Source organism: Centruroides sculpturatus, unplaced genomic scaffold, assembly GCF_000671375.1.
Source record: "Centruroides sculpturatus isolate CEXI.00-Female unplaced genomic scaffold, Cexi_2.0 scaffold1672, whole genome shotgun sequence".
Lineage (NCBI taxonomy): Eukaryota > Metazoa > Arthropoda > Arachnida > Scorpiones > Buthidae > Centruroides > Centruroides sculpturatus.
The window spans coordinates 126,934-152,171 of NW_019385888.1; the positions used below are offsets into that span (position 1 = coordinate 126,934).

At 27.8% G+C, this 25,238-nt stretch overlaps 1 protein-coding gene across 1 annotated transcript in view; it reads left to right on the forward strand.

Moving 5' to 3' along the window:
- Positions 1-25,160, forward strand: part of LOC111612416 (protocadherin Fat 4-like) — a gene marked incomplete at its 3' end in the record, with an annotated part of 81,683 nt that extends 56,523 nt beyond the window's left edge. The window contains exons 40-73 of the mRNA XM_023353622.1: positions 50-230; positions 298-416; positions 492-695; positions 809-907; positions 1,221-1,337; positions 1,415-1,591; positions 1,674-1,923; positions 3,953-4,234; positions 4,338-4,432; positions 8,294-8,434; positions 8,512-8,614; positions 8,687-8,944; positions 9,111-9,163; positions 11,761-11,904; positions 11,985-12,125; positions 12,194-12,271; positions 12,423-12,510; positions 12,584-12,711; positions 12,801-12,891; positions 13,699-13,832; positions 13,931-14,053; positions 14,144-14,324; positions 14,392-14,510; positions 14,586-14,789; positions 14,903-15,001; positions 15,315-15,431; positions 15,509-15,685; positions 15,768-16,017; positions 18,037-18,318; positions 18,422-18,516; positions 22,378-22,518; positions 22,596-22,665; positions 22,771-23,028; positions 24,994-25,160. Of these exons, the coding sequence (XP_023209390.1) occupies positions 50-230; positions 298-416; positions 492-695; positions 809-907; positions 1,221-1,337; positions 1,415-1,591; positions 1,674-1,923; positions 3,953-4,234; positions 4,338-4,432; positions 8,294-8,434; positions 8,512-8,614; positions 8,687-8,944; positions 9,111-9,163; positions 11,761-11,904; positions 11,985-12,125; positions 12,194-12,271; positions 12,423-12,510; positions 12,584-12,711; positions 12,801-12,891; positions 13,699-13,832; positions 13,931-14,053; positions 14,144-14,324; positions 14,392-14,510; positions 14,586-14,789; positions 14,903-15,001; positions 15,315-15,431; positions 15,509-15,685; positions 15,768-16,017; positions 18,037-18,318; positions 18,422-18,516; positions 22,378-22,518; positions 22,596-22,665; positions 22,771-23,028; positions 24,994-25,160 (5,166 nt within the window). The remainder of the gene's footprint in view (positions 1-49; positions 231-297; positions 417-491; positions 696-808; positions 908-1,220; positions 1,338-1,414; positions 1,592-1,673; positions 1,924-3,952; positions 4,235-4,337; positions 4,433-8,293; positions 8,435-8,511; positions 8,615-8,686; positions 8,945-9,110; positions 9,164-11,760; positions 11,905-11,984; positions 12,126-12,193; positions 12,272-12,422; positions 12,511-12,583; positions 12,712-12,800; positions 12,892-13,698; positions 13,833-13,930; positions 14,054-14,143; positions 14,325-14,391; positions 14,511-14,585; positions 14,790-14,902; positions 15,002-15,314; positions 15,432-15,508; positions 15,686-15,767; positions 16,018-18,036; positions 18,319-18,421; positions 18,517-22,377; positions 22,519-22,595; positions 22,666-22,770; positions 23,029-24,993) is intronic.
- Positions 25,161-25,238: the final 78 nt, after the last annotated feature.

Sequence of the window (25,238 nt, forward strand, 5' to 3'; positions counted from 1 at the left end):
ATTAGAAAAACAGTTATAATACAGTAAATTCTTTCTTAATAATTTCTAGGTAGCTGTTGTTATACATGATATTAATGATAGTCCTCCAGTTTTTGACAAAGAAATATATTATAAATTTATTTCTGAAAATGTACCTGTTGGAGCAATTATAACAACAATGGTTGCTAAAGATGCAGATGCTGATTACAACACAGATATGAAATATTCATTTGCACCTGATACTGGAAATGGTATATTATAATTTAATTTTAATTTTAATAAAAATATTATTATTATTTAAAATATTTTTTTCATTAGTTCCATTCAGTATTGATCCTAAATCTGGATTAGTGAATGTTACTCGACAATTAGATATATCAGAAAGTAGAGAGTATGCTATAACAGTGGAAGCTTTTGATGGACTATGGACAAGTGAGGTACTGATATTTTGTTGTAAAAATAATAAATTAGTTATTAATAGCATAGTATATAATTTATGATATATATTTTAGACACAATTAAATATTTTTGTGCAAGAAGCTGAAGAAAGAGATCCACGTTTCCATCAACTACAGTACAGATTTTCTGTGCTTGAGAATATTGTTGGTGCTAAAGTAGGACAAGTCGAATTACAAGCAAGAATGCAGAGACTTTTTAGTCAGACAAAGTATAGCATAGTTAATGTTGATTTAAGGAGACTCTTTAATATTACAAAGGTAATTTAACAAATATATATATATATATAATGTTTCTTTACAGTTTCTCTTTTAATAATTTTAATTTAATTAATGTACAATATTATAATGTTCCACTTAATTATTTAATTTAGGATGGTTATATTTTCACAAAAGTTGGATTAGATAGAGAAAAACGAAGCCAATATACTTTCACTGTTATGTTGCAAGAACGAAAACCATCTACTAAAGTGGTAAATTTATTTTTATATCTTAGTTATTATATACTTTAAATACAATTTCTTTATTGTTTCAAGAATTTATATTTAAGTTTTAGTAATTCCTTGAAAAACCAGTTCATTCAATTACTAAAAGTGATGGTTTTTAATTATTAAATAAGCATTAATACAGTATATTACATTGAAATATGGCAGGCATGCAAATAATGTGAAGCTTTTATATGAAGTTGTTAAATAAAATTTATAAACTCATTTTTTAAAAATAAAATACACTTATAATTTATTAATGAAAAAATATGTAAATTGCTTCATTTTTTATTAATTTCAGAGTGTTTGTGAAGTTACTGTTGATGTTTTGGACGTCAATGATGAAATACCAACATTTAAACACTCATATGAAGGAAAAATTAAAGAAAATTCTCCACCAGGAACCGCAGTTGTTATTGTAAGTTTTTAAAATATTTATATATAATGAATCAAATTTTTTGTCAGAGTTTTATAATAAGATTCTCTAATTTGCAGGATCCAGCAATACAAGCAATTGATAAAGATAGTGGAAATAATTCTATTATTCGTTATTCTTTAAGTGGAAAAGGAAGTGATTTATTTTCTATTCTGGAGAATGGTATTGTGGTTTATACTAGTTCAGATCCCCTTGGAGTTTTAGATAGAGAACGTCAAGAAGTTTATAATCTAAAGGTATTAGTTTTATATTATACAAAAGTTTTAATGTATTCTATGGATGATATTCATAATTTTACTATTGGTATTTTTAAATTAGGTTACAGCTACTGATTTGGGAAATCTCAGTTCATCGACTCAACTTACTATAAATATAGAAGACGAAAATGATAATGTTCCAGTTTTCCAACACGGTCCTCTTCGTATATTATTACCAGAAACAGCTCGTCCAGGTTCAAAAATAGCAGAAGTGAGAGCACTAGATGCTGATGGTAAAGGACCTAATAGTAAAGTTGAATATTTTATCACTTCTGGTGATAAAGGAGAAGTTCGAGTAGACCGACAAACTGGTAATAATTTACAATTTTATTTAAATACTTTTATTATTAAAGTCAGATTCATATATTTTTATAATGGGAATATTAAATTAATAAATCGTTTTGATGTTATGTTCAAAGTAAATTGTAATCTTATTATTTTATTTTAAAAAAATGAATGTTATTTAATGCTAATGTTAACAGCATTGGCATTAAAGATTGTATTGTATTGTTTGTAGTAAATCATTGTTGAAGATATCAATTTGAATATTAGGATTTAAATTAATTTTTCTATTAGTATTATTATTTGTTGAATATAAGTTAAATTTATTCAGAAATTAATTCTAACTGGTTTTCTAAAATGTTCTGTAGAATTTTTACTTTTTAGAAAGTATTTATCCAGTTTGTATAGGATGAAAATGTTACCAACCATATATCCTTAATATGCTGGTACTGTACCTTGTATGACTAATCAAGCAATCAGAAAATACTTTTTTTTTTATTAAAAACATTTTGCATCTATCTGTTCAAGGCAATAGTTTAATTATTAGGGAAGATTGGAGAAAAGCCAGTCATGAAATATTGTAAAAAATAAAAGGTTGGTAGCATTGTCATATCATTTATGATTTGTATTCAGACACATAGTGGTAGCATAAGTTACGTTCATGCATCTAAAAACTTGTTGTTTTGAAAGCTTTTTATTCTTCAGTTAAGTGTTTATCACAAGTATCACATTAAGTGTTTATTATCCACATTTATGGAGATACCTAGTGTATTTTCTGCTAGTTATTTACATATTATCAAAATGTAGATAGGGTAACATCTCTTTCCAAAACTGATTTAAAATCAAACATGTAGATTTGGGCAGCTGCAGATATTCTCATGAGGTCATGTTCACAGCTTTATAGTATCCTGAATTGCCTTAGGGTTCATTTATAGTATATTTACTCAGTTTTTCTCTAATACTTATCATTTTAGGTTGCCATGGTCAGGATCTATTTCTGATCATGGCAGTCTAAAATTTTAGTGATTAAATATTTAAGTTGTTCATTTCTCTTTGTTATAAATACACAATTCTATTGTATTTCAATTTCAAATGAATATGTATAAATAAATTATATTTCATTTTTTTATTTCCTTTGTCTACAAAATTTTTGCCACCACTGCCTCATGCCACAAAGGAATTAAAAACTCTAACCTGATTTTTTAATGTTGTATACCATGTACTAGCCCAGGGGTGGCCAATAGTGTTTGCCCAGGGCCAAATTGGAAAGAAAACTTTTTTCACGGGCTGAACCAGAGGGCTGAACCAGAGGCTGCCCTAGGAAGATTTTGAGGTGGTGCAAAATCTCATTGTGGTGTCACCCCATAGAGACTAAATTATACATAGAGATTACAGATACATTTTTCACATTATCATGCATTATCAACATTCTACACCAGTGTTTGCCAACATGGGGCCAATTGGATTGTTAAGTGGGGCAATTTGAAAATGGACTCGTCCAGAGTTTAAGTTAACCATATAGCTGCTGTATATGCTAGGGGGCATAAGAATTTTAGAAAGGCTTAGGGGGCATAGCACAAAAAAGGTTGGGAAACACTGTTCTATTCTGTACTTAAGAGATTTGTAAGAGAATGATCTAATCTAACATAAAAACATTTTTAAAATTATAAAAAATATTAATAATTTATTAAATGAAATCTATTAATTTGTATTATTTTTAAGAGAAGAAAATATGCATTACATATTTCGGTTTAATTGTAAGAAAATTTTCTATTTGCTTGTGATTAACCGATAAAAATTTCTATTGAATCTGGTTAATAAACGAGTATGAAAGTGCAATGAATTAGTCTTGGGAGATATTTTTATGTGAATTTTATACAATTTGAAGCTTTATCTGTGGATGTTGTGTTGTACAAATTTCAAAAGACACTTAATTAAACACAAAATGGCTGGAAGGAATTAATTATGAATGCATGTTCAGAAATTTGCAAATTTTTAAATGATGCTCTTAGTTTATTTAGTAAATGTTTTTTCAAAATAACAATTGTGTATCTTTAGGTGAACTGTATGTTGTCAGCAAACTAAAACCAAGTTCTGCAATACTTTTAAATATTACTGCAGTAGATGGGCATGGTTTAGCATCTTTCACTAAAGTAAACATAACCATTGTTGATGTAAATGATCATCATCCAACTTTTGTGAAATCGGAATATACTTTTACTGTCAAAGAAGGAAATTATACTGGTAAACGTCTTCAACTTGGTGTTCTGCATGCGGTTGATCAAGATACAGGCAAAAATGGATTAGTTGACTATACAATAGTTAAAACCATTGATAAAGGTATACTTATTTTATATTTTAGTTTTCTAAATTAGGCTTTATTAAAGGACATAAATTTTTAAAATATATTTCAAAATGTTCATCAAGAATTTTTTTGTGTCAGATTTTCCATTTTCTGTTGATGTTCAGACAGGAGAATTGTTTGCAAGAGGAATAATTGATCGTGAGAGTAAACCTATTTATCGCTTCACTGTTATGGTAAGTAAAATAAACTTCATATAGATATTTATATATAATATAAATTCAACTAAGTTATAAAAATGCTAATTAAATTCCTGAAAATTATAAGATCATAGATGTAAAACTGATATAATTCATAAAATTTGAAATCTAATATAAAATAAAGCAAAATTTGAAGTGACTTTATTTGGTAAAATTTAATTAACAACCTTACTTTCTTACGTTAAAGTATTGATTTCTCAAGAATTTTTATTCTTCTACTAAATATTGTGAATTGCAATTCTACAATAATATTAACATGTACTGTACTTGATTAAATTAATCTTACTATAATCTCATTATCAATTTTATAAACTGCTAGCTAATTAGATAAATTTTACAGATTAATTGAAAATTAGCCTATCCTAGTAAAAAGTCATTTGATATCATTTGAAATAGCACAATTATAATCATTTAATGAATGAATGTTAAATTATGACATTTATTATCATATGAAATAGATGAACAGTTTGTATCAATTAACGTTAATAGGTGTCACTTGAGAGTCAAACGAAATCAATTGATAAGAAATGTTCGTGTGATTTCATGATCTGAAATATCCATTTAAAGCCATTTGTACTAAATATCAGTTGACATAATTTGAAATATTGCCAACTGATATTTAATATGAATTGTTTTGAGTCGATACTTCATATTCTGAAATGATAATGTGAACATTTCATATTGATTGATATTTTAGTATACAGATTTCAAAATATTGCAGAAAAATACACATAACTTATACATATTTTGACAAATTTGGCTAAGTATTATAGGATCATTTATAGACACATAATAAGTTACTTTTAGTTTTGAGAATGTCAATGGTCAAGATTAGGAGCTTTTAATTAGATATTTGTATTATAAATCTTTTGATTATCTGATACATAAGTAATAGAGAGGTTGCAGCCTAAGTTTTCATCTCTAAAACGTGAACATTGAACGTTCACATTGAGTGCTGCCATCTTGTAAGACTAGAAGTTTGACAATGGCATTTGGAACATCGAGCATGATTCCAATGATGTTCCAAATGCCATTGTCAAACTTCTAGTCTTACAAGATGACAGCACTCAGCGTTCTATGCAGTGGCGTAGCGTGGGTGTCAGCTGCCCGGGGCAAAGGAAAATTTCTCCGTCCCCTTATTTAGGTATCTCAATTTAAAAGACTAAAATTCAGTTTTGTCACAGAATAAGTAATGAAAAATTCCATGCTAGTGTTGCCACCTTTTTAAAATCGCTGCAAAATTTTCCTCCGCCTCGGGTGGCTGATACCCACGCTATGCTACTGATTGGAGGTGTATATGAATATGAATGAATCCTACAAGTGAAAAAAAAAAGGTTGACAGGTCGCGCATGGTATCTCCGGGTAAAATTAAATTAATAGTTCACCTGGATGGTGAGTCGATTCCCGGGCTGTCCAGACGGTAACACTGTTCCGTGCTCATTTCAATTGGTCTGAATTGTAGGTGCCACGAAAATATGAAATGAAATAGTTCAAACTTTTACAAGATATTATTATCATTTATTGTGAAATTTTGCTGCCCCCTAAAAAGTGCCGCCCGGGGTGGGCCTTCCCTGCTGCCCCACTACACTACTCCACTGGTTCTACGTTCATGTTTTAGAGATGAAAACGATGAAAACTTGCACCACAACCTCTCTAATAATTATATCATTAGTTAAACAATCAAGCATTAAAAATTCTGTTTCAGCTTCAATTTTGTACTGTCATTTAAAAACAAGAAATTCTTTTTGCTTAAACAAGATATTATTTTTAGACAAGCTAGTTAAAGAATATATTATTCAATGCTGATTTTTCTCATTTAATAATAATCAATAAATTTTAATGAATTGTATAATTTAACTTTTGAATTCAAACTTGCATTCAATTATTTTAATTCATTGAAGACAAATGACAGTTACATAATCTGTAGTAATGGTATCAATAGAGAAATTTTAAATTTGACTATATTAATAAATAGTTTTCCTGAACAGTTGTACATTTTATTTTATATTTAATTTGTAAAAATAGTTTTGCTCATAAAGAATCAAATTTCACTCACATAAAGAAAACTTTCAAACATTCTACTATTTTGGTAAAATTTATTGTTGAAATTCAAGAAAAATATGTTAATACTGTATGGATGAAACAAAACATATAATTCATATCATACATAATAATGGAAAAGATTAATTATCGTAATTTGTGTCACTAATTTAACTTTTTATTTTATGTAGTACAGATATTTAATAGCATTTTACCAAACATATTTTATATTATTTTGCAGTGTCTGTACAATGAGAATGGAATTCTGCAAATGGTTAGACAGTTAAATTGATTTTTGTGCTCTATAGAACATTTTGGAATTTATTTTTGTTTTAAAAAATAAGTTTCAAAATATTTCAAGATCAAGTTTGAATAGTTGAGTTTAATAGTAAAAAAAAATAATTGTAAAGTTAACTAACTGAAAAAATGTTAATATAAATGAATATTTTTGGCTATTTTTATAGCCATCATAATCAAGAATGTTTGTTTATATTAAAAGTGTTTTTTATTAGAGAGAAAATAGGACTTTTTATCTTGTAAATTTTAATTTACTAAAATATTAAATTAAAAAAAATTCTAGTCATATTTAGTACATTATTTAGACAAAATTGTTTGGACATTTGATCAGTTACACAGGTTTTGTAAGATTATGCATACATATATGCAAATGTGTTACCTGTTGAAGTTGTAGTAATTTGTTTGAAGTGGGAATGTTGAGTCAAAAAGAACTAACAAACTTCCAGCAGGAAACAGTAGTTGACTATCTTATGAGTAATAGCAATCTTACAATATTTGACATTGCCAGTTGAATGAGCATTCCAAAATAAATGATACCTGATGTCAAAGATGTAGTTTTGTCAATCTTCCACTTGCAGAAAAGTACAGTACATTGAAGACCTCACAAACAGTCTAACCATGACTGAAAAAACCTAGTGAGAAGTGTTCTGAAATCATGCACAACTACTATCACACAAGCTCTTTCTTGTGTGATAGAAACAGCTCTAGGAACATCTCTAGGAACACATGTTAGCACCAAAAAAACCAGAATTGAGAAACAAACAGTTGATGTTTCTGTGTGATAATGCACCATACCATACTTCATGGCTTTTACATGACTGGTTTGATGAGAATGAAGTTTAAAAGTTGGACTGGCCAACTCAAAGTCCAGATTTGCTTCTTATAGAATACTTTTGGGACAAGCTGGAATACCAAATCTGATTTCAATCACAATGCCCTTTCTCCCAGTCAGATCTTGCAGTGGAAATGAAGGAGGAATGGTGAAAAATTTCAGCCAAAATTTAAGGGAAACTTCAGGAATTCATGTCTAGATGAGTTGCACCAACATGAGGTGGTCCAACAAGACACTAAATTTTGAAATAAATAAAAATGTTACTTTGCATTTAGGTGTTTGAACAATTTTGTCTATACAATGTATATTTAACAATTTAATGTGGACTAGTTTAATACATAATTTGCAGTTGTTTGAAGTTTATCACACTTTTGAATAATTATTTTCAAATGTACACTATTACTGATATAATAGAAATGAATTTTTTAAAATTCATTAGTTAATTTTATGTTTACATACTGAGATAATTATTAAAGTAGAAAATACTAAATTATTTTGATTTAATATAATGGCAAAAATAAAATTCATAATACTTAGATTCTCTGAGAAATAAATCCTCTCTTTTAATTTATGTGCCAAATTTAATTATTAATTTAAAAGATATATTTAACTTTTAATATCTAAATGCAATAATTTAATTATTTCTTAAAATTAAATGCAATTAACAGGCATTAGATTACGGTGAACCTCCACAAAACTCTACCATCAATGTAACCATAGAAGTACAGGATGTCAATGATGAAAGTCCACGATTTTTTACTGATCCTTATTTGGCACAAGTATTTGAAAATTTAGATCCTGGACAAGAAGTAATGAATTTTCAAAATAATCATATAACGATTAAAAAATTAATCCTATATTAAAATAATAATTTTTACATATTAAGGTTACACGCATCACAGCATATGACTCGGATTCTAACTTGAATGGACAAGTCTTTTATAAATTAGGAGATGGCCATGAAAATAAATTTTATATTGACAGTAAAGGTATTAAAATTTTACTTTTATGATATAAATGATTTAAATATATTAATGATTATTAAAATAATTATTTTCTAGATGGAACTATTTGGACTCTTGCGAAACTGGATTATGAAAAGAAGCCTTTCTACAATATGTCAGTTATAGCTTATGATCAAGGTGTTCCTAGTTTATCTTCTACTGCCAAGTTATGGGTGACAGTTATAGATACAAATGATGCAATTCCTGAATTTGCAAAATCGGTATATACATTAGAAGTTGCTGAAAATAGACAACCTGGTGACATTGTTTTTACACTTGATGCAGGAGAAGGAGAATTTACATATATTCTGAATAGTAAGAAATCATAATTTATTGATACTAATCTAGTTAACTTACTTCCTAATTACTAATTAGCAATGATAATTTCAGCCATTAAGTATTTCATTAAACATACAACAAATAAATATTTATTATAACCATTAATTTTTCAGCTCTAATTAAAACTCTTATTCTATTACAGTTAGTTTCAAAAGTATTTTGTCTGATTTTAGGCAATATGAATACATATTAAAAGTATGTGATCAAATTTTTTATTCAGTTTAGTGCATACAGCACCAATCAGATCTAGGTGAATACGCATAGATCTCATTGGCACTGATTATTATTCTACACCTAATGACTTCAGTAAGCATTTCAATCATATAAAATTGCTTAATATATTTTAAATTTACCTAAGATTCCCTGCTTATTTCAATCTTTTGAATGTTCTCCAATTTATTATATTGAGAAATATTATCAGCATCACAGTTTTATCAAAATTTTGATACTGTCAGAACTATCAGATTCATTTGAACTGATTCAAAAATAATAGTTTATGTACTAATCGCACAGTCAAGCTGCTGTATAAAATACATAAATGATACCTCAAGGATCCAAGTAAGTGTGACATCCTCGTCCTTACAATAGAATAAATATTGGTTGCAACATATGCATCCTTAGCACAAAGTATTAAACACCATTAAACTTGGTATTAAAAAGCAATAGTTATATAATCATTGATTTATTTTTGTTTTGTATACTAATATTGACATTTCATTAATGTGGTGATACACCAGTTGTTTTTTTTTTTTATATTTGTATTTTGTATTAAGCCTATGATTAAGTTTCCTCGATCTTTTGTCTAACACTTTCTCGAACTTTCTAACGGTCCTGTTTCCCTGCTGGTGGTAAAACATTTCCGAGAACTACAACGAAAAACAAGGGTGTGGAAGTAGGCCCCGAGGCAAGGAGAGAAGGGGTGATGGGGACTTTGGAGCTAGCGTTGGGAGAGGACGGACAGTGCGAGGAGATCCTGGTCGCCGTAACGAAGGAGAAGGGAGCGATTCGAGGACAACGAGAGCGAGACATCACGGGAAGGAAGGAAGATCACGGTAGTTCATTTTCATCGATGTGAGTGGACTCTGAAGAAAAAGAAGAGACACGGGTACNTTCCTGCACAAAAACAATACAACTTTTTTCATTTTCAATAGATTAAATCTTTGATAATACCTTTATCATGCTGCTTCAAAGTGAATTTTATTTTATATATTTCTTGCTATTTCTGTTATATTATATGAACAAAGAACAAAATTTATTCATTAAATACCTTTTTAATTAATAAATTTCAATTACAGTACTGATTTCAATTTGCCTCTTGGTACAACTAATTATACATTTATCATGATCTGAAATAATTTGTGTTCATTTGCTTCTCATTTATAAATATATAATGTTTTGTCTGGAAAGTCAAATATGTAGTATTAGATATTTTTTGATATGCATATATTGGGCATTATACAGTGTTCATAAAGTCTGTGTGGAATTTTAAAAATTTATAACTTTATTAGTATTTGTGATAGAAAAAATCTGTAAAAAGTATATTAGAAAGCTTAATGTACCCAGTTTTAAGTAAAATTATTTAGTAATTCTTCAATTGTATCAAAAATTGTTAGAAGAGGACTATCATTTATGGCTAACTTTCTTCCATCAGTTCAATGAAAAACTTGGCAATGATGATGCATTTGTGAGTAGTTTAAAGTTCATTGATGAAGCAACATTTCACATTAGTGGCAAGGTCATAATTGCCAAATTTGGGAAACTAATAACCCAAATGAAACTGTTGAACATGAAAGAGACTCTCTTAAAATTAATGCGTGGTGTGCTTTGGGAAAAAATCAAATCATAGGACCATTCTTTTTTGACAATTGAATAAAATACAATAAAACAATAAAAAAATGTAGATTTTCTTATTTTAAATACATTCTACATAATTTCTCTATCACAAATACTAAAGTTATAAATTTTTTAAATTCCACATGGACTTTATGGACACTCTGTATATACCATAATTTATCTTTATCTTTGCTTGAAAGATAATTTGAAAAGGGTTGTGGTTTATATGATGAAGCAAGTTATATTCAGATTTTAAATTACAATAAAATAAATAACTCTTCAAACCTTTAACCGGAGTGCTTCTATTTTTAGAATTGCAGAATTGTGAACGTTTTCGTCGCCCCTCCTGGGCACTTCTTCAGGCTATAAGGAATGGGCCTTTAATATTCAAATAAACATTCGATATGAATCTCTTCCGAATTCTATATTTATTTTATTTTATTTAAACACCGGTGTGTAGAGAGATTGTATTTTAAATTACAATCATGAGTTAAAACTAAAGAACATTAACAGTTCAAACAAATATTAAAATCATTGACTAGTTACAAATTCTAAAAATATTGATGTGTTACAGAATTAAAATATTAAGTCTTTCCTGTTGTGTTGTTCAAATTGAATGAAATACAATTAAATTATACAAAGGTTTTGTCTTTTTTGTTCTTGTAATTTTTTGCGGGGCAGGATGCAGGTTTGCACAAAATCATGGTATTATTTATTTATATACTGTATTAAAGTATATATTTTTCTTAAATTACAGATTATATATTTTCATTATTATATACTTACATATTAGATTTTATAATATAAGTTTTTAGTTTATTAAAAATTTAACATATAGAAATTTATAAGTAAATTAATCATAATTTTTAGGACCATTAATAAACATAATTAAGTATGTTATGTAAGTTATTTTAAATAATACATATTTTTACTCAAGTTATTTTCTTTGAATAATTTAGGTTGTTGTCAAGATAAAACCAGAAAGCTTGAGATGTCCGAAATTTCCATTCTCAGAATACTTTACTTCAATTAAAGAAACAGCACCACCAGATATGGTTGTTTTGCCTACTTTATTAGTTGAAGATATGGCAATATTTGATAAAGTAAGTTGCATAAAATCAAAAATTTTTTATTTTTAGTTTTCATTTTAAATAAAATACTTTCTTTACTTTATATATTTCAGTTATCATACCAAATAACTGAAGATAACTCAAATGATAACTTTTTTGTGGATATTAGATCAAATAATGTTTCATTACGTGTTAAGAAACCATTAGATAGAGATACAATGAATCCAACATTACACGGAATGTATACTCTAGCAGTGAGTTTAATTTGTTTTTTGTTATTGTAGAATTAAACTGTAAATTACATTTCATGAAATATTTAAAGATAACAGCGAGTAATCAACGTTGTAGTGGAAGTACTTATGTTAGAATTTATGTAGAAGATGTCAATGATAACAGTCCAGTTTTTGAAAAAAGTCTATTTGTTATTGATTTAAAAGAGGTGGGTTTTTTATAAATTTGAAAAAATTATATAAAAATTCTCATTATATACTTTTTTTTTTGTTATGTGTTTTAAACAATTACTAAATATTAAATATTTTATACTTGTTTAGAATTCTCAAGCTGGCCATGTTGTTGCACAGTTAACTGCAACTGATAGGGATGAATTAGATAAAAGGCTTCGATACTTTATTGTAGATGGTAATATTGTCAATAAATATTTAAAAATGATAAAATTTCATATGATATTGATTAAGAATAATTTGTAATATAGGAAATGGAGGACAAGATTTTCGTATTGAAGGTAGTACTGGTGTTTTATCAGTTAAAGTTCCTCCTGATCGAGAAACCATTCCAAAATTTATGCTGAGAGTATTAGCTATAGATTCTGCCAATAATACCGTAACTAATTATTCAGTCTATTTGAAACTTTAAATTTAAAATTATTATCTATTAGAATTCTAAAATTTCAATTTTTAAAAATTTTTCAGGGCTTTGCAGATGTTCAGATTAATATACTAGATGAAAATGATTGGACTCCAACTTTTTCAAATGAAACTTATTTATTAAATGTCACAGAAGGTAATTATCTTAATTTTATACACATGCACATGTATATATTCTAAAAATTACAAAATTCTTGAAAAATATTAAATTATTATTATTTATAAATATTTCATAGACATGCTGGTAAATTCTTGGCTTAACACAGAAGCAAACACTGTATATGAATGATCACTATATTATTTTATATAATTCCCCTTTGGTCTCAAATGCATTTCCTATGGTGACATTCCAAAGTTTTTACCCCACTGAAAATATTTGGAACTTTGGACCTAAAACTATTCCTTCATAGTTGCTTGTCTTCTTTACAGATGTTTTATCAAATGGGGAAGCTAAGTCAGTGAAATAGGATGAATGTTGGACCTATTTAAACTTCAGTTTTCAGTCACTGTTTTCTGAGTGGTGTATGCCAGTTCTGTTTTGTTAAATTGGACATTGCTTTCTACCATTCTGTCTTTGCAATTTTTCCTGCACAAAAACAATACAACTTTTTTCATTTTCAATAGATTAAATCTTTGATAATACCTTTATCATGCTGCTTCATCTGCTTCTGCCAAATATACTACTGAGTAGGCCAGGGCAAGAACTTATCACTCTGATCTCTTATAAATAAATATTTTAAATAAATTTTTGCTCATGTAATTTTTATATTTTTAATCAAAATTTAGTTTTAAGAGAACTATATGTTGAATTAATATGTTAAATTAATTAATAAATTCAATATCTAGTTCTCTTAAAAACTAAATTTATAACAAATTATTATAAATTATTTTCCATTTATTTTTTTAAAATTAAATGACAAATATGATTTAAATTTTCTTACAGGAACAGCAAGTATTGGTACAAAAATGTATCTTCCTGTAGTTGATAAAGATGAAGGATTAAACAGTGAAATGGACATTTTCATTGAAGAAGGAAATAGTGAAAAATTATTTAAATTAGAACCATATGAGAAAGGAGTAAGCTATATATATATATATGTATATGTATACAATGGCATAAATTATAACTACGTATTTTATACTAATATATTTATGAAAATTATGTAATATTTTAGGCAGTTTTAACAGTTATTAAAGAATTGGATAGAGAGCAGTTTGGTGTTACTGATACAGCACTTCGTTTAGTATTAATTGCTGCTAAGGATAGAGGAATACCACCTCTAACTGGGACAACAACAGTAAATAAATATTTTTGAAAATAAGATTTTCTATAGTTTTAATTAGAAAAACAGTTATAATACAGTAAATTCTTTCTTAATAATTTCTAGGTAGCTGTTGTTATACATGATATTAATGATAGTCCTCCAGTTTTTGACAAAGAAATATATTATAAATTTATTTCTGAAAATGTACCTGTTGGAGCAATTATAACAACAATGGTTGCTAAAGATGCAGATGCTGATTACAACACAGATATGAAATATTCATTTGCACCTGATACTGGAAATGGTATATTATAATTTAATTTTAATTTTAATAAAAATATTATTATTATTTAAAATATTTTTTTCATTAGTTCCATTCAGTATTGATCCTAAATCTGGATTAGTGAATGTTACTCGACAATTAGATATATCAGAAAGTAGAGAGTATGCTATAACAGTGGAAGCTTTTGATGGACTATGGACAAGTGAGGTACTGATATTTTGTTGTAAAAATAATAAATTAGTTATTAATAGCATAGTATATAATTTATGATATATATTTTAGACACAATTAAATATTTTTGTGCAAGAAGCTGAAGAAAGAGATCCACGTTTCCATCAACTACAGTACAGATTTTCTGTGCTTGAGAATATTGTTGGTGCTAAAGTAGGACAAGTCGAATTACAAGCAAGAATGCAGAGACTTTTTAGTCAGACAAAGTATAGCATAGTTAATGTTGATTTAAGGAGACTCTTTAATATTACAAAGGTAATTTAACAAATATATATATATATATAATGTTTCTTTACAGTTTCTCTTTTAATAATTTTAATTTAATTAATGTACAATATTATAATGTTCCACTTAATTATTTAATTTAGGATGGTTATATTTTCACAAAAGTTGGATTAGATAGAGAAAAACGAAGCCAATATACTTTCACTGTTATGTTGCAAGAACGAAAACCATCTACTAAAGTGGTAAATTTATTTTTATATCTTAGTTATTATATACTTTAAATACAATTTCTTTATTGTTTCAAGAATTTATATTTAAGTTTTAGTAATTCCTTGAAAAACCAGTTCATTCAATTACTAAAAGTGATGGTTTTTAATTATTAAATAAGCATTAATACAGTATATTACATTGAAATATGGCAGGCATGCAAATAATGTGAAGCTTTTATATGAAGTTGTTAAATAAAATTTATAAACTCATTTTTTAAAAATAAAATACACTTATAATTTATTAATGAAAAAATATGTAAATTGCTTCATTTTTTATTAATTTCAGAGTGTTTGTGAAGTTACTGTTGATGTTTTGGACGTCAATGATGAAATACCAACATTTAAACACTCATATGAAGGAAAAATTAAAGAAAATTCTCCACCAGGAACCGCAGTTGTTATTGTAAGTTTTTAAAATATTTATATATAATGAATCAAATTTTTTGTCAGAGTTTTATAATAAGATTCTCTAATTTGCAGGATCCAGCAATACAAGCAATTGATAAAGATAGTGGAAATAATTCTATTATTCGTTATTCTTTAAGTGGAAAAGGAAGTGATTTATTTTCTATTCTGGAGAATGGTATTGTGGTTTATACTAGTTCAGATCCCCTTGGAGTTTTAGATAGAGAACGTCAAGAAGTTTATAATCTAAAGGTATTAGTTTTATATTATACAAAAGTTTTAATGTATTCTATGGATGATATTCATAATTTTACTATTGGTATTTTTAAATTAGGTTACAGCTACTGATTTGGGAAATCTCAGTTCATCGACTCAACTTACTATAAATATAGAAGACGAAAATGATAATGTTCCAGTTTTCCAACACGGTCCTCTTCGTATATTATTACCAGAAACAGCTCGTCCAGGTTCAAAAATAGCAGAAGTGAGAGCACTAGATGCTGATGGTAAAGGACCTAATAGTAAAGTTGAATATTTTATCACTTCTGGTGATAAAGGAGAAGTTCGAGTAGACCGACAAACTGGTAATAATTTACAATTTTATTTAAATACTTTTATTATTAAAGTCAGATTCATATATTTTTATAATGGGAATATTAAATTAATAAATCGTTTTAATGTTATGTTCAAAGTAAATTGTAATCTTATTATTTTATTTTAAAAAAATGAATGTTATTTAATGCTAATGTTAACAGCATTGGCATTAAAGATTGTATTGTATTGTTTGTAGTAAATCATTGTTGAAGATATCAATTTGAATATTAGGATTTAAATTAATTTTTCTATTAGTATTATTATTTGTTGAATATAAGTTAAATTTATTCAGAAATTAATTCTAACTGGTTTTCTAAAATGTTCTGTAGAATTTTTACTTTTTAGAAAGTATTTATCCAGTTTGTATAGGATGAAAATGTTACCAACCATATATCCTTAATATGCTGGTACTGTACCTTGTATGATTAATCAAGCAATCAGAAAATACTTTTTTTTTTATTAAAAACATTTTGCATCTATCTGTTCAAGGCAATAGTTTAATTATTAGGGAAGATTGGAGAAAAGCCAGTCATGAAATATTGTAAAAAATAAAAGGTTGGTAGCATTGTCATATCATTTATGATTTGTATTCAGACACATAGTGGTAGCATAAGTTACGTTCATGCATCTAAAAACTTGTTGTTTTGAAAGCTTTTTATTCTTCAGTTAAGTGTTTATCACAAGTATCACATTAAGTGTTTATTATCCACATTTATGGAGATACCTAGTGTATTTTCTGCTAGTTATTTACATATTATCAAAATGTAGATAGGGTAACATCTCTTTCCAAAACTGATTTAAAATCAAACATGTAGATTTTGGCAGCTGCAGATATTCTCATGAGGTCATGTTCACAGCTTTATAGTATCCTGAATTGCCTTAGGGTTCATTTATAGTATATTTACTCAGTTTTTCTCTAATACTTATCATTTTAGGTTGCCATGGTCAGGATCTATTTCTGATCATGGCAGTCTAAAATTTTAGTGATTAAATATTTAAGTTGTTCATTTCTCTTTGTTATAAATACACAATTCTATTGTATTTCAATTTCAAATGAATATGTATAAATAAATTATATTTCATTTTTTTATTTCCTTTGTCTACAAAATTTTTGCCACCACTGCCTCATGCCACAAAGGAATTAAAAACTCTAACCTGATTTTTTAATGTTGTATACCATGTACTAGCCCAGGGGTGGCCAATAGTGTTTGCCCAGGGCCAAATTGGAAAGAAAACTTTTTTCACGGGCTGAACCAGAGGCTGCCCTAGGAAGATTTTGAGGTGGTGCAAAATCTCATTGTGGTGTCACCCCATAGAGACTAAATTATACATAGAGATTACAGATACATTTTTCACATTATCATGCATTATCAACATTCTACACCAGTGTTTGCCAACATGGGGCCAATTGGATTGTTAAGTGGGGCAATTTGAAAATGGACTCGTCCAGAGTTTAAGTTAACCATATAGCTGCTGTATATGCTAGGGGGCATAAGAATTTTAGAAAGGCTTAGGGGGCATAGCACAAAAAAGGTTGGGAAACACTGTTCTATTCTGTACTTAAGAGATTTGTAAGAGAATGATCTAATCTAACATAAAAACATTTTTAAAATTATAAAAAATATTAATAATTTATTAAATGAAATCTATTAATTTGTATTATTTTTAAGAGAAGAAAATATGCATTACATATTTCGGTTTAATTGTAAGAAAATTTTCTATTTGCTTGTGATTAACCGATAAAAATTTCTATTGAATCTGGTTAATAAACGAGTATGAAAGTGCAATGAATTAGTCTTGGGAGATATTTTTATGTGAATTTTATACAATTTGAAGCTTTATCTGTGGATGTTGTGTTGTACAAATTTCAAAAGACACTTAATTAAACACAAAATGGCTGGAAGGAATTAATTATAAATGCATGTTGTTCAGAAATTTGCAAATTTTTAAATGATGCTCTTAGTTTATTTAGTAAATGTTTTTTCAAAATAACAATTGTGTATCTTTAGGTGAACTGTATGTTGTCAGCAAACTAAAACCAAGTTCTGCAATACTTTTAAATATTACTGCAGTAGATGGGCATGGTTTAGCATCTTTCACTAAAGTAAACATAACCATTGTTGATGTAAATGATCATCATCCAACTTTTGTGAAATCGGAATATACTTTTACTGTCAAAGAAGGAAATTATACTGGTAAACGTCTTCAACTTGGTGTTCTGCATGCGGTTGATCAAGATACAGGCAAAAATGGATTAGTTGACTATACAATAGTTAAAACCATTGATAAAGGTATACTTATTTTATATTTTAGTTTTCTAAATTAGGCTTTATTAAAGGACATAAATTTTTAAAATATATTTCAAAATGTTCATCAAGAATTTTTTTGTGTCAGATTTTCCATTTTCTGTTGATGTTCAGACAGGAGAATTGTTTGCAAGAGGAATAATTGATCGTGAGAGTAAACCTATTTATCGCTTCACTGTTATGGTAAGTAAAATAAACTTCATATAGATATTTATATATAATATAAATTCAACTAAGTTATAAAAATGCTAATTAAATTCCTGAAAATTATAAGATCATAGATGTAAAACTGATATAATTCATAAAATTTGAAATCTAATATAAAATAAAGCAAAATTTGAAGTGACTTTATTTGGTAAAATTTAATTAACAACCTTACTTTCTTACGTTAAAGTATTGATTTCTCAAGAATTTTTATTCTTCTACTAAATATTGTGAATTGCAATTCTACAATAATATTAACATGTACTGTACTTGATTAAATTAATCTTACTATAATCTCATTATCAATTTTATAAACTGCTAGCTAATTAGATAAATTTTACAGATTAATTGAAAATTAGCCTATCCTAGTAAAAAGTCATTTGATATCATTTGAAATAGCACAATTATAATCATTTAATGAATGAATGTTAAATTATGACATTTATTATCATATGAAATAGATGAACAGTTTGTATCAATTAACGTTAATAGGTGTCACTTGAGAGTCAAACGAAATCAATTGATAAGAAATGTTCGTGTGATTTCATGATCTGAAATATCCATTTAAAGCCATTTGTACTAAATATCAGTTGACATAATTTGAAATATTGCCAACTGATATTTAATATGAATTGTTTTGAGTCGATACTTCATATTCTGAAATGATAATGTGAACATTTCATATTGATTGATATTTTAGTATACAGATTTCAAAATATTGCAGAAAAATACACATAACTTATACATATTTTGACAAATTTGGCTAAGTATTATAGGATCATTTATAGACACATAATAAGTTACTTTTAGTTTTGAGAATGTCAATGGTCAAGATTAGGAGCTTTTAATTAGATATTTGTATTATAAATCTTTTGATTATCTGATACATAAGTAATAGAGAGGTTGCAGCCTAAGTTTTCATCTCTAAAACGTGAACATTGAACGTTCACATTGAGTGCTGCCATCTTGTAAGACTAGAAGTTTGACAATGGCATTTGGAACATCGAGCATGATTCCAATGATGTTCCAAATGCCATTGTCAAACTTCTAGTCTTACAAGATGACAGCACTCAGCGTTCTATGCAGTGGCGTAGCGTGGGTGTCAGCTGCCCGGGGCAAAGGAAAATTTCTCCGTCCCCTTATTTAGGTATCTCAATTTAAAAGACTAAAATTCAGTTTTGTCACAGAATAAGTAATGAAAAATTCCATGCTAGTGTTGCCACCTTTTTAAAATCGCTGCAAAATTTTCCTCCGCCTCGGGTGGCTGATACCCACGCAATGCTACTGATTGGAGGTGTATATGAATATGAATGAATCCTACAAGTGAAAAAAAAAAGGTTGACAGGTCGCGCATGGTATCTCCGGGTAAAATTAAATTAATAGTTCACCTGGATGGTGAGTCGATTCCCGGGCTGTCCAGACGGTAACACTGTTCCGTGCTCATTTCAATTGGTCTGAATTGTAGGTGCCACGAAAATATGAAATGAAATAGTTCAAACTTTTACAAGATATTATTATCATTTATTGTGAAATTTTGCTGCCCCCTAAAAAGTGCCGCCCGGGGTGGGCCTTCCCTGCTGCCCCACTACACTACTCCACTGGTTCTACGTTCATGTTTTAGAGATGAAAACGATGAAAACTTGCACCACAACCTCTCTAATAATTATATCATTAGTTAAACAATCAAGCATTAAAAATTCTGTTTCAGCTTCAATTTTGTACTGTCATTTAAAAACAAGAAATTCTTTTTGCTTAAACAAGATATTATTTTTAGACAAGCTAGTTAAAGAATATATTATTCAATGCTGATTTTTCTCATTTAATAATAATCAATAAATTTTAATGAATTGTATAATTTAACTTTTGAATTCAAACTTGCATTCAATTATTTTAATTCATTGAAGACAAATGACAGTTACATAATCTGTAGTAATGGTATCAATAGAGAAATTTTAAATTTGACTATATTAATAAATAGTTTTCCTGAACAGTTGTACATTTTATTTTATATTTAATTTGTAAAAATAGTTTTGCTCATAAAGAATCAAATTTCACTCACATAAAGAAAACTTTCAAACATTCTACTATTTTGGTAAAATTTATTGTTGAAATTCAAGAAAAATATGTTAATACTGTATGGATGAAACAAAACATATAATTCATATCATACATAATAATGGAAAAGATTAATTATCGTAATTTGTGTCACTAATTTAACTTTTTATTTTATGTAGTACAGATATTTAATAGCATTTTACCAAACATATTTTATATTATTTTGCAGTGTCTGTACAATGAGAATGGAATTCTGCAAATGGTTAGACAGTTAAATTGATTTTTGTGCTCTATAGAACATTTTGGAATTTATTTTTGTTTTAAAAAATAAGTTTCAAAATATTTCAAGATCAAGTTTGAATAGTTGAGTTTAATAGTAAAAAAAAATAATTGTAAAGTTAACTAACTGAAAAAATGTTAATATAAATGAATATTTTTGGCTATTTTTATAGCCATCATAATCAAGAATGTTTGTTTATATTAAAAGTGTTTTTTATTAGAGAGAAAATAGGACTTTTTATCTTGTAAATTTTAATTTACTAAAATATTAAATTAAAAAAAATTCTAGTCATATTTAGTACATTATTTAGACAAAATTGTTTGGACATTTGATCAGTTACACAGGTTTTGTAAGATTATGCATACATATATGCAAATGTGTTACCTGTTGAAGTTGTAGTAATTTGTTTGAAGTGGGAATGTTGAGTCAAAAAGAACTAACAAACTTCCAGCAGGAAACAGTAGTTGACTATCTTATGAGTAATAGCAATCTTACAATATTTGACATTGCCAGTTGAATGAGCATTCCAAAATAAATGATACCTGATGTCAAAGATGTAGTTTTGTCAATCTTCCACTTGCAGAAAAGTACAGTACATTGAAGACCTCACAAACAGTCTAACCATGACTGAAAAAACCTAGTGAGAAGTGTTCTGAAATCATGCACAACTACTATCACACAAGCTCTTTCTTGTGTGATAGAAACAGCTCTAGGAACATCTCTAGGAACACATGTTAGCACCAAAAAAACCAGAATTGAGAAACAAACAGTTGATGTTTCTGTGTGATAATGCACCATACCATACTTCATGGCTTTTACATGACTGGTTTGATGAGAATGAAGTTTAAAAGTTGGACTGGCCAACTCAAAGTCCAGATTTGCTTCTTATAGAATACTTTTGGGACAAGCTGGAATACCAAATCTGATTTCAATCACAATGCCCTTTCTCCCAGTCAGATCTTGCAGTGGAAATGAAGGAGGAATGGTGAAAAATTTCAGCCAAAATTTAAGGGAAACTTCAGGAATTCATGTCTAGATGAGTTGCACCAACATGAGGTGGTCCAACAAGACACTAAATTTTGAAATAAATAAAAATGTTACTTTGCATTTAGGTGTTTGAACAATTTTGTCTATACAATGTATATTTAACAATTTAATGTGGACTAGTTTAATACATAATTTGCAGTTGTTTGAAGTTTATCACACTTTTGAATAATTATTTTCAAATGTACACTATTACTGATATAATAGAAATGAATTTTTTAAAATTCATTAGTTAATTTTATGTTTACATACTGAGATAATTATTAAAGTAGAAAATACTAAATTATTTTGATTTAATATAATGGCAAAAATAAAATTCATAATACTTAGATTCTCTGAGAAATAAATCCTCTCTTTTAATTTATGTGCCAAATTTAATTATTAATTTAAAAGATATATTTAACTTTTAATATCTAAATGCAATAATTTAATTATTTCTTAAAATTAAATGCAATTAACAGGCATTAGATTACGGTGAACCTCCACAAAACTCTACCATCAATGTAACCATAGAAGTACAGGATGTCAATGATGAAAGTCCACGATTTTTTACTGATCCTTATTTGGCACAAGTATTTGAAAATTTAGATCCTGGACAAGAAGTAATGAATTTTCAAAATAATCATATAACGATTAAAAAATTAATCCTATATTAAAATAATAATTTTTACATATTAAGGTTACACGCATCACAGCATATGACTCAGATTCTAACTTGAATGGACAAGTCTTTTATAAATTAGGAGATGGCCATGAAAATAAATTTTATATTGACAGTAAAGGTATTAAAATTTTACTTTTATGATATAAATGATTTAAATATATTAATGATTATTAAAATAATTATTTTCTAGATGGAACTATTTGGACTCTTGCAAAACTGGATTATGAAAAGAAGCCTTTCTACAATATGTCAGTTATAGCTTATGATCAAGGTGTTCCTAGTTTATCTTCTACTGCCAAGTTATGGGTGACAGTTATAGATACAAATGATGCAATTCCTGAATTTGCAAAATCGGTATATACATTAGAAGTTGCTGAAAATAGACAACCTGGTGACATTGTTTTTACACTTGATGCAGGAGAAGGAGAATTTACATATATTCTGAATAGTAAGAAATCATAATTTATTGATACTANATACTCGAAAAAATTCTAAACTTCCGCACAATGATTATTAAAAGTTGATAGTAAAATGTAAATGATAAAGATAAATAAGTGTTATATTAGAAAGATTTGATTTGATGGGATAAGGCAACACAACACTAGGACAATCTGTCAAGGGGGTACCACATGATAGAACTTTCTCCAAGAAGCTGACCCCTATCTAGGTGTTAGACACGCGAAGAAAATAGGAAAACTCCACCTGAGCAGACTGTTGGTGAGGCACGAACCCACGACTAGTGTCCGGGGGTTTTATCCACTCGACCACTTAAAATTTAAAACTTAGTTTTTCCACTCGTCCAAATTGTAAATAAGGAAAGTAAAACAATAAGGCCTCAATTAAAACTTTTTACGCTATATCGGTCGCAATTATTACGCAAATTATAACATAAAAATACTAAGAATTTAATATTTAATGCTTATATTTTTCGAATGCAGTTATTCTACAGTATAATACACTATAAAGCCTCCAGACATTAGTACACGTCGAAAGTGAGGAAAGATTACTTACATTTTCTATACCTAAGGCTACAGAATAGTCGATATCGTAAGTTTATCTGAAAAATAATTGAAAAAATGTATTTTCTTTTTCTGTTTTCATATACGTAATTAACAAAAAATAATGTATTTTCGATTAATTTAAATATATTTCTTTATAGTTTTATTGGAGAGGTGAAGCTGAATAGAATTCGAAAGAAGCTTCAGTATTCAGGGAGTGAGAGTGAATTTAACCATGTTGTAAACTGCTGACAGCTGCGTTTGTAAATTTTTCTTTTAGTTTCATAGGCGTGGTAGCTTTCAAATACAGAAGGGAATGACACGATATAATATAAAGAAAATGTTTAATTTTAAGATTACATTTTATATGTTTTAAAAAAGAAAGTGAAACTTTCAATAATTGTATTTTAGGATCAGGCAAGTCTTATTGCATTATAATTTGGAAAAAAAAAGTTTTGTATATTCTTTCTAGAAATTGAAATATTTCACTGGAAATTCTCTTCTATTTTTAGATATTTTTCAAAGAAGAGAAACGGAATCAAATTGGTTTATGATTTAAATTAATTCTCGCTTAGAACTAAAACTTATGGAAAGGATTTCGATGGCTTATATGACTGCACTGAACTGATAAGTCGAAGCTCTTGTGAATGCAAACACTTCTTGGCAGTACAACACTTTTACACACATGTATATATATATATAATGTATAATATTTAGTTTGAAACTTAAATTAAACTTCATAACAATAGCTAACTGTATTATTTACCTTATAACTTTGTAATTTGTAAGCGAGTATATAATTAAGTTTTAATTTTCCCCTCTATTATAACCCCGTTGAAACCTGGCTGTTACCCCTGAACCCCAAAATGTTATAAAAAAAAAAAAAATTGGGAAAAATTCCGTAAACACGTATATGTATATTGGCGTCTATTTCGTTTAATATCTCAGGATGGGATAAAGATTAAGAAATTGAAATTTGGCACGATAATTTGTATATAAGGGGCATTGATGCTATTAAATTTTGGAGTACGGAACTCGAGAGATGGAGAGGTGAGTCATGTGTCATATCTGGGGTGGGGTCGTTACTCGTTATTGGCATTTGCAATATTTTTAAAAACTCGTCTCTCCTCTAAATTAAGCCTTTTTCCTCTTTTTATAATAATTTATAATATAAAAGCAATTAAAAAATAACATCTCCTAACAGATGGTGCCACACATAATTTTAAATTTGAGCTAGTATCATAGTATTTGTTTTAATATATAAAAGATTTAGATTTATCCTAGAAAATTTTTCTAAAAGGGTGTGCGACGAAGCCTGGAGCAACATAGCTTTTGTCGTTGTTGGATTTTTTTATTTTAACGTTGTTTTTGTGCTATAATAAGGAATGTTTTCTGTTTATATATTAATTTTATAGGTAAAACAGATGATATTTCTTATCATCTTGCTTATGATGAAGCATTAGTGGTGATTGAAGTAGGTGATGAGAATGATAATCCTCCCATTTTTGAAACAAATGGTAAACCTGTTGTTGCAGCTGTTCCTTTAGAAGCCAGTTTTGGTTATCAAGTTGTAAAATTAAAGGTAACCTTTTCAGTTAAAATAGCATTATGATGATTAATTACAAGAGGAAAAGCAAATGAATGTTTTTAAGATTCTATA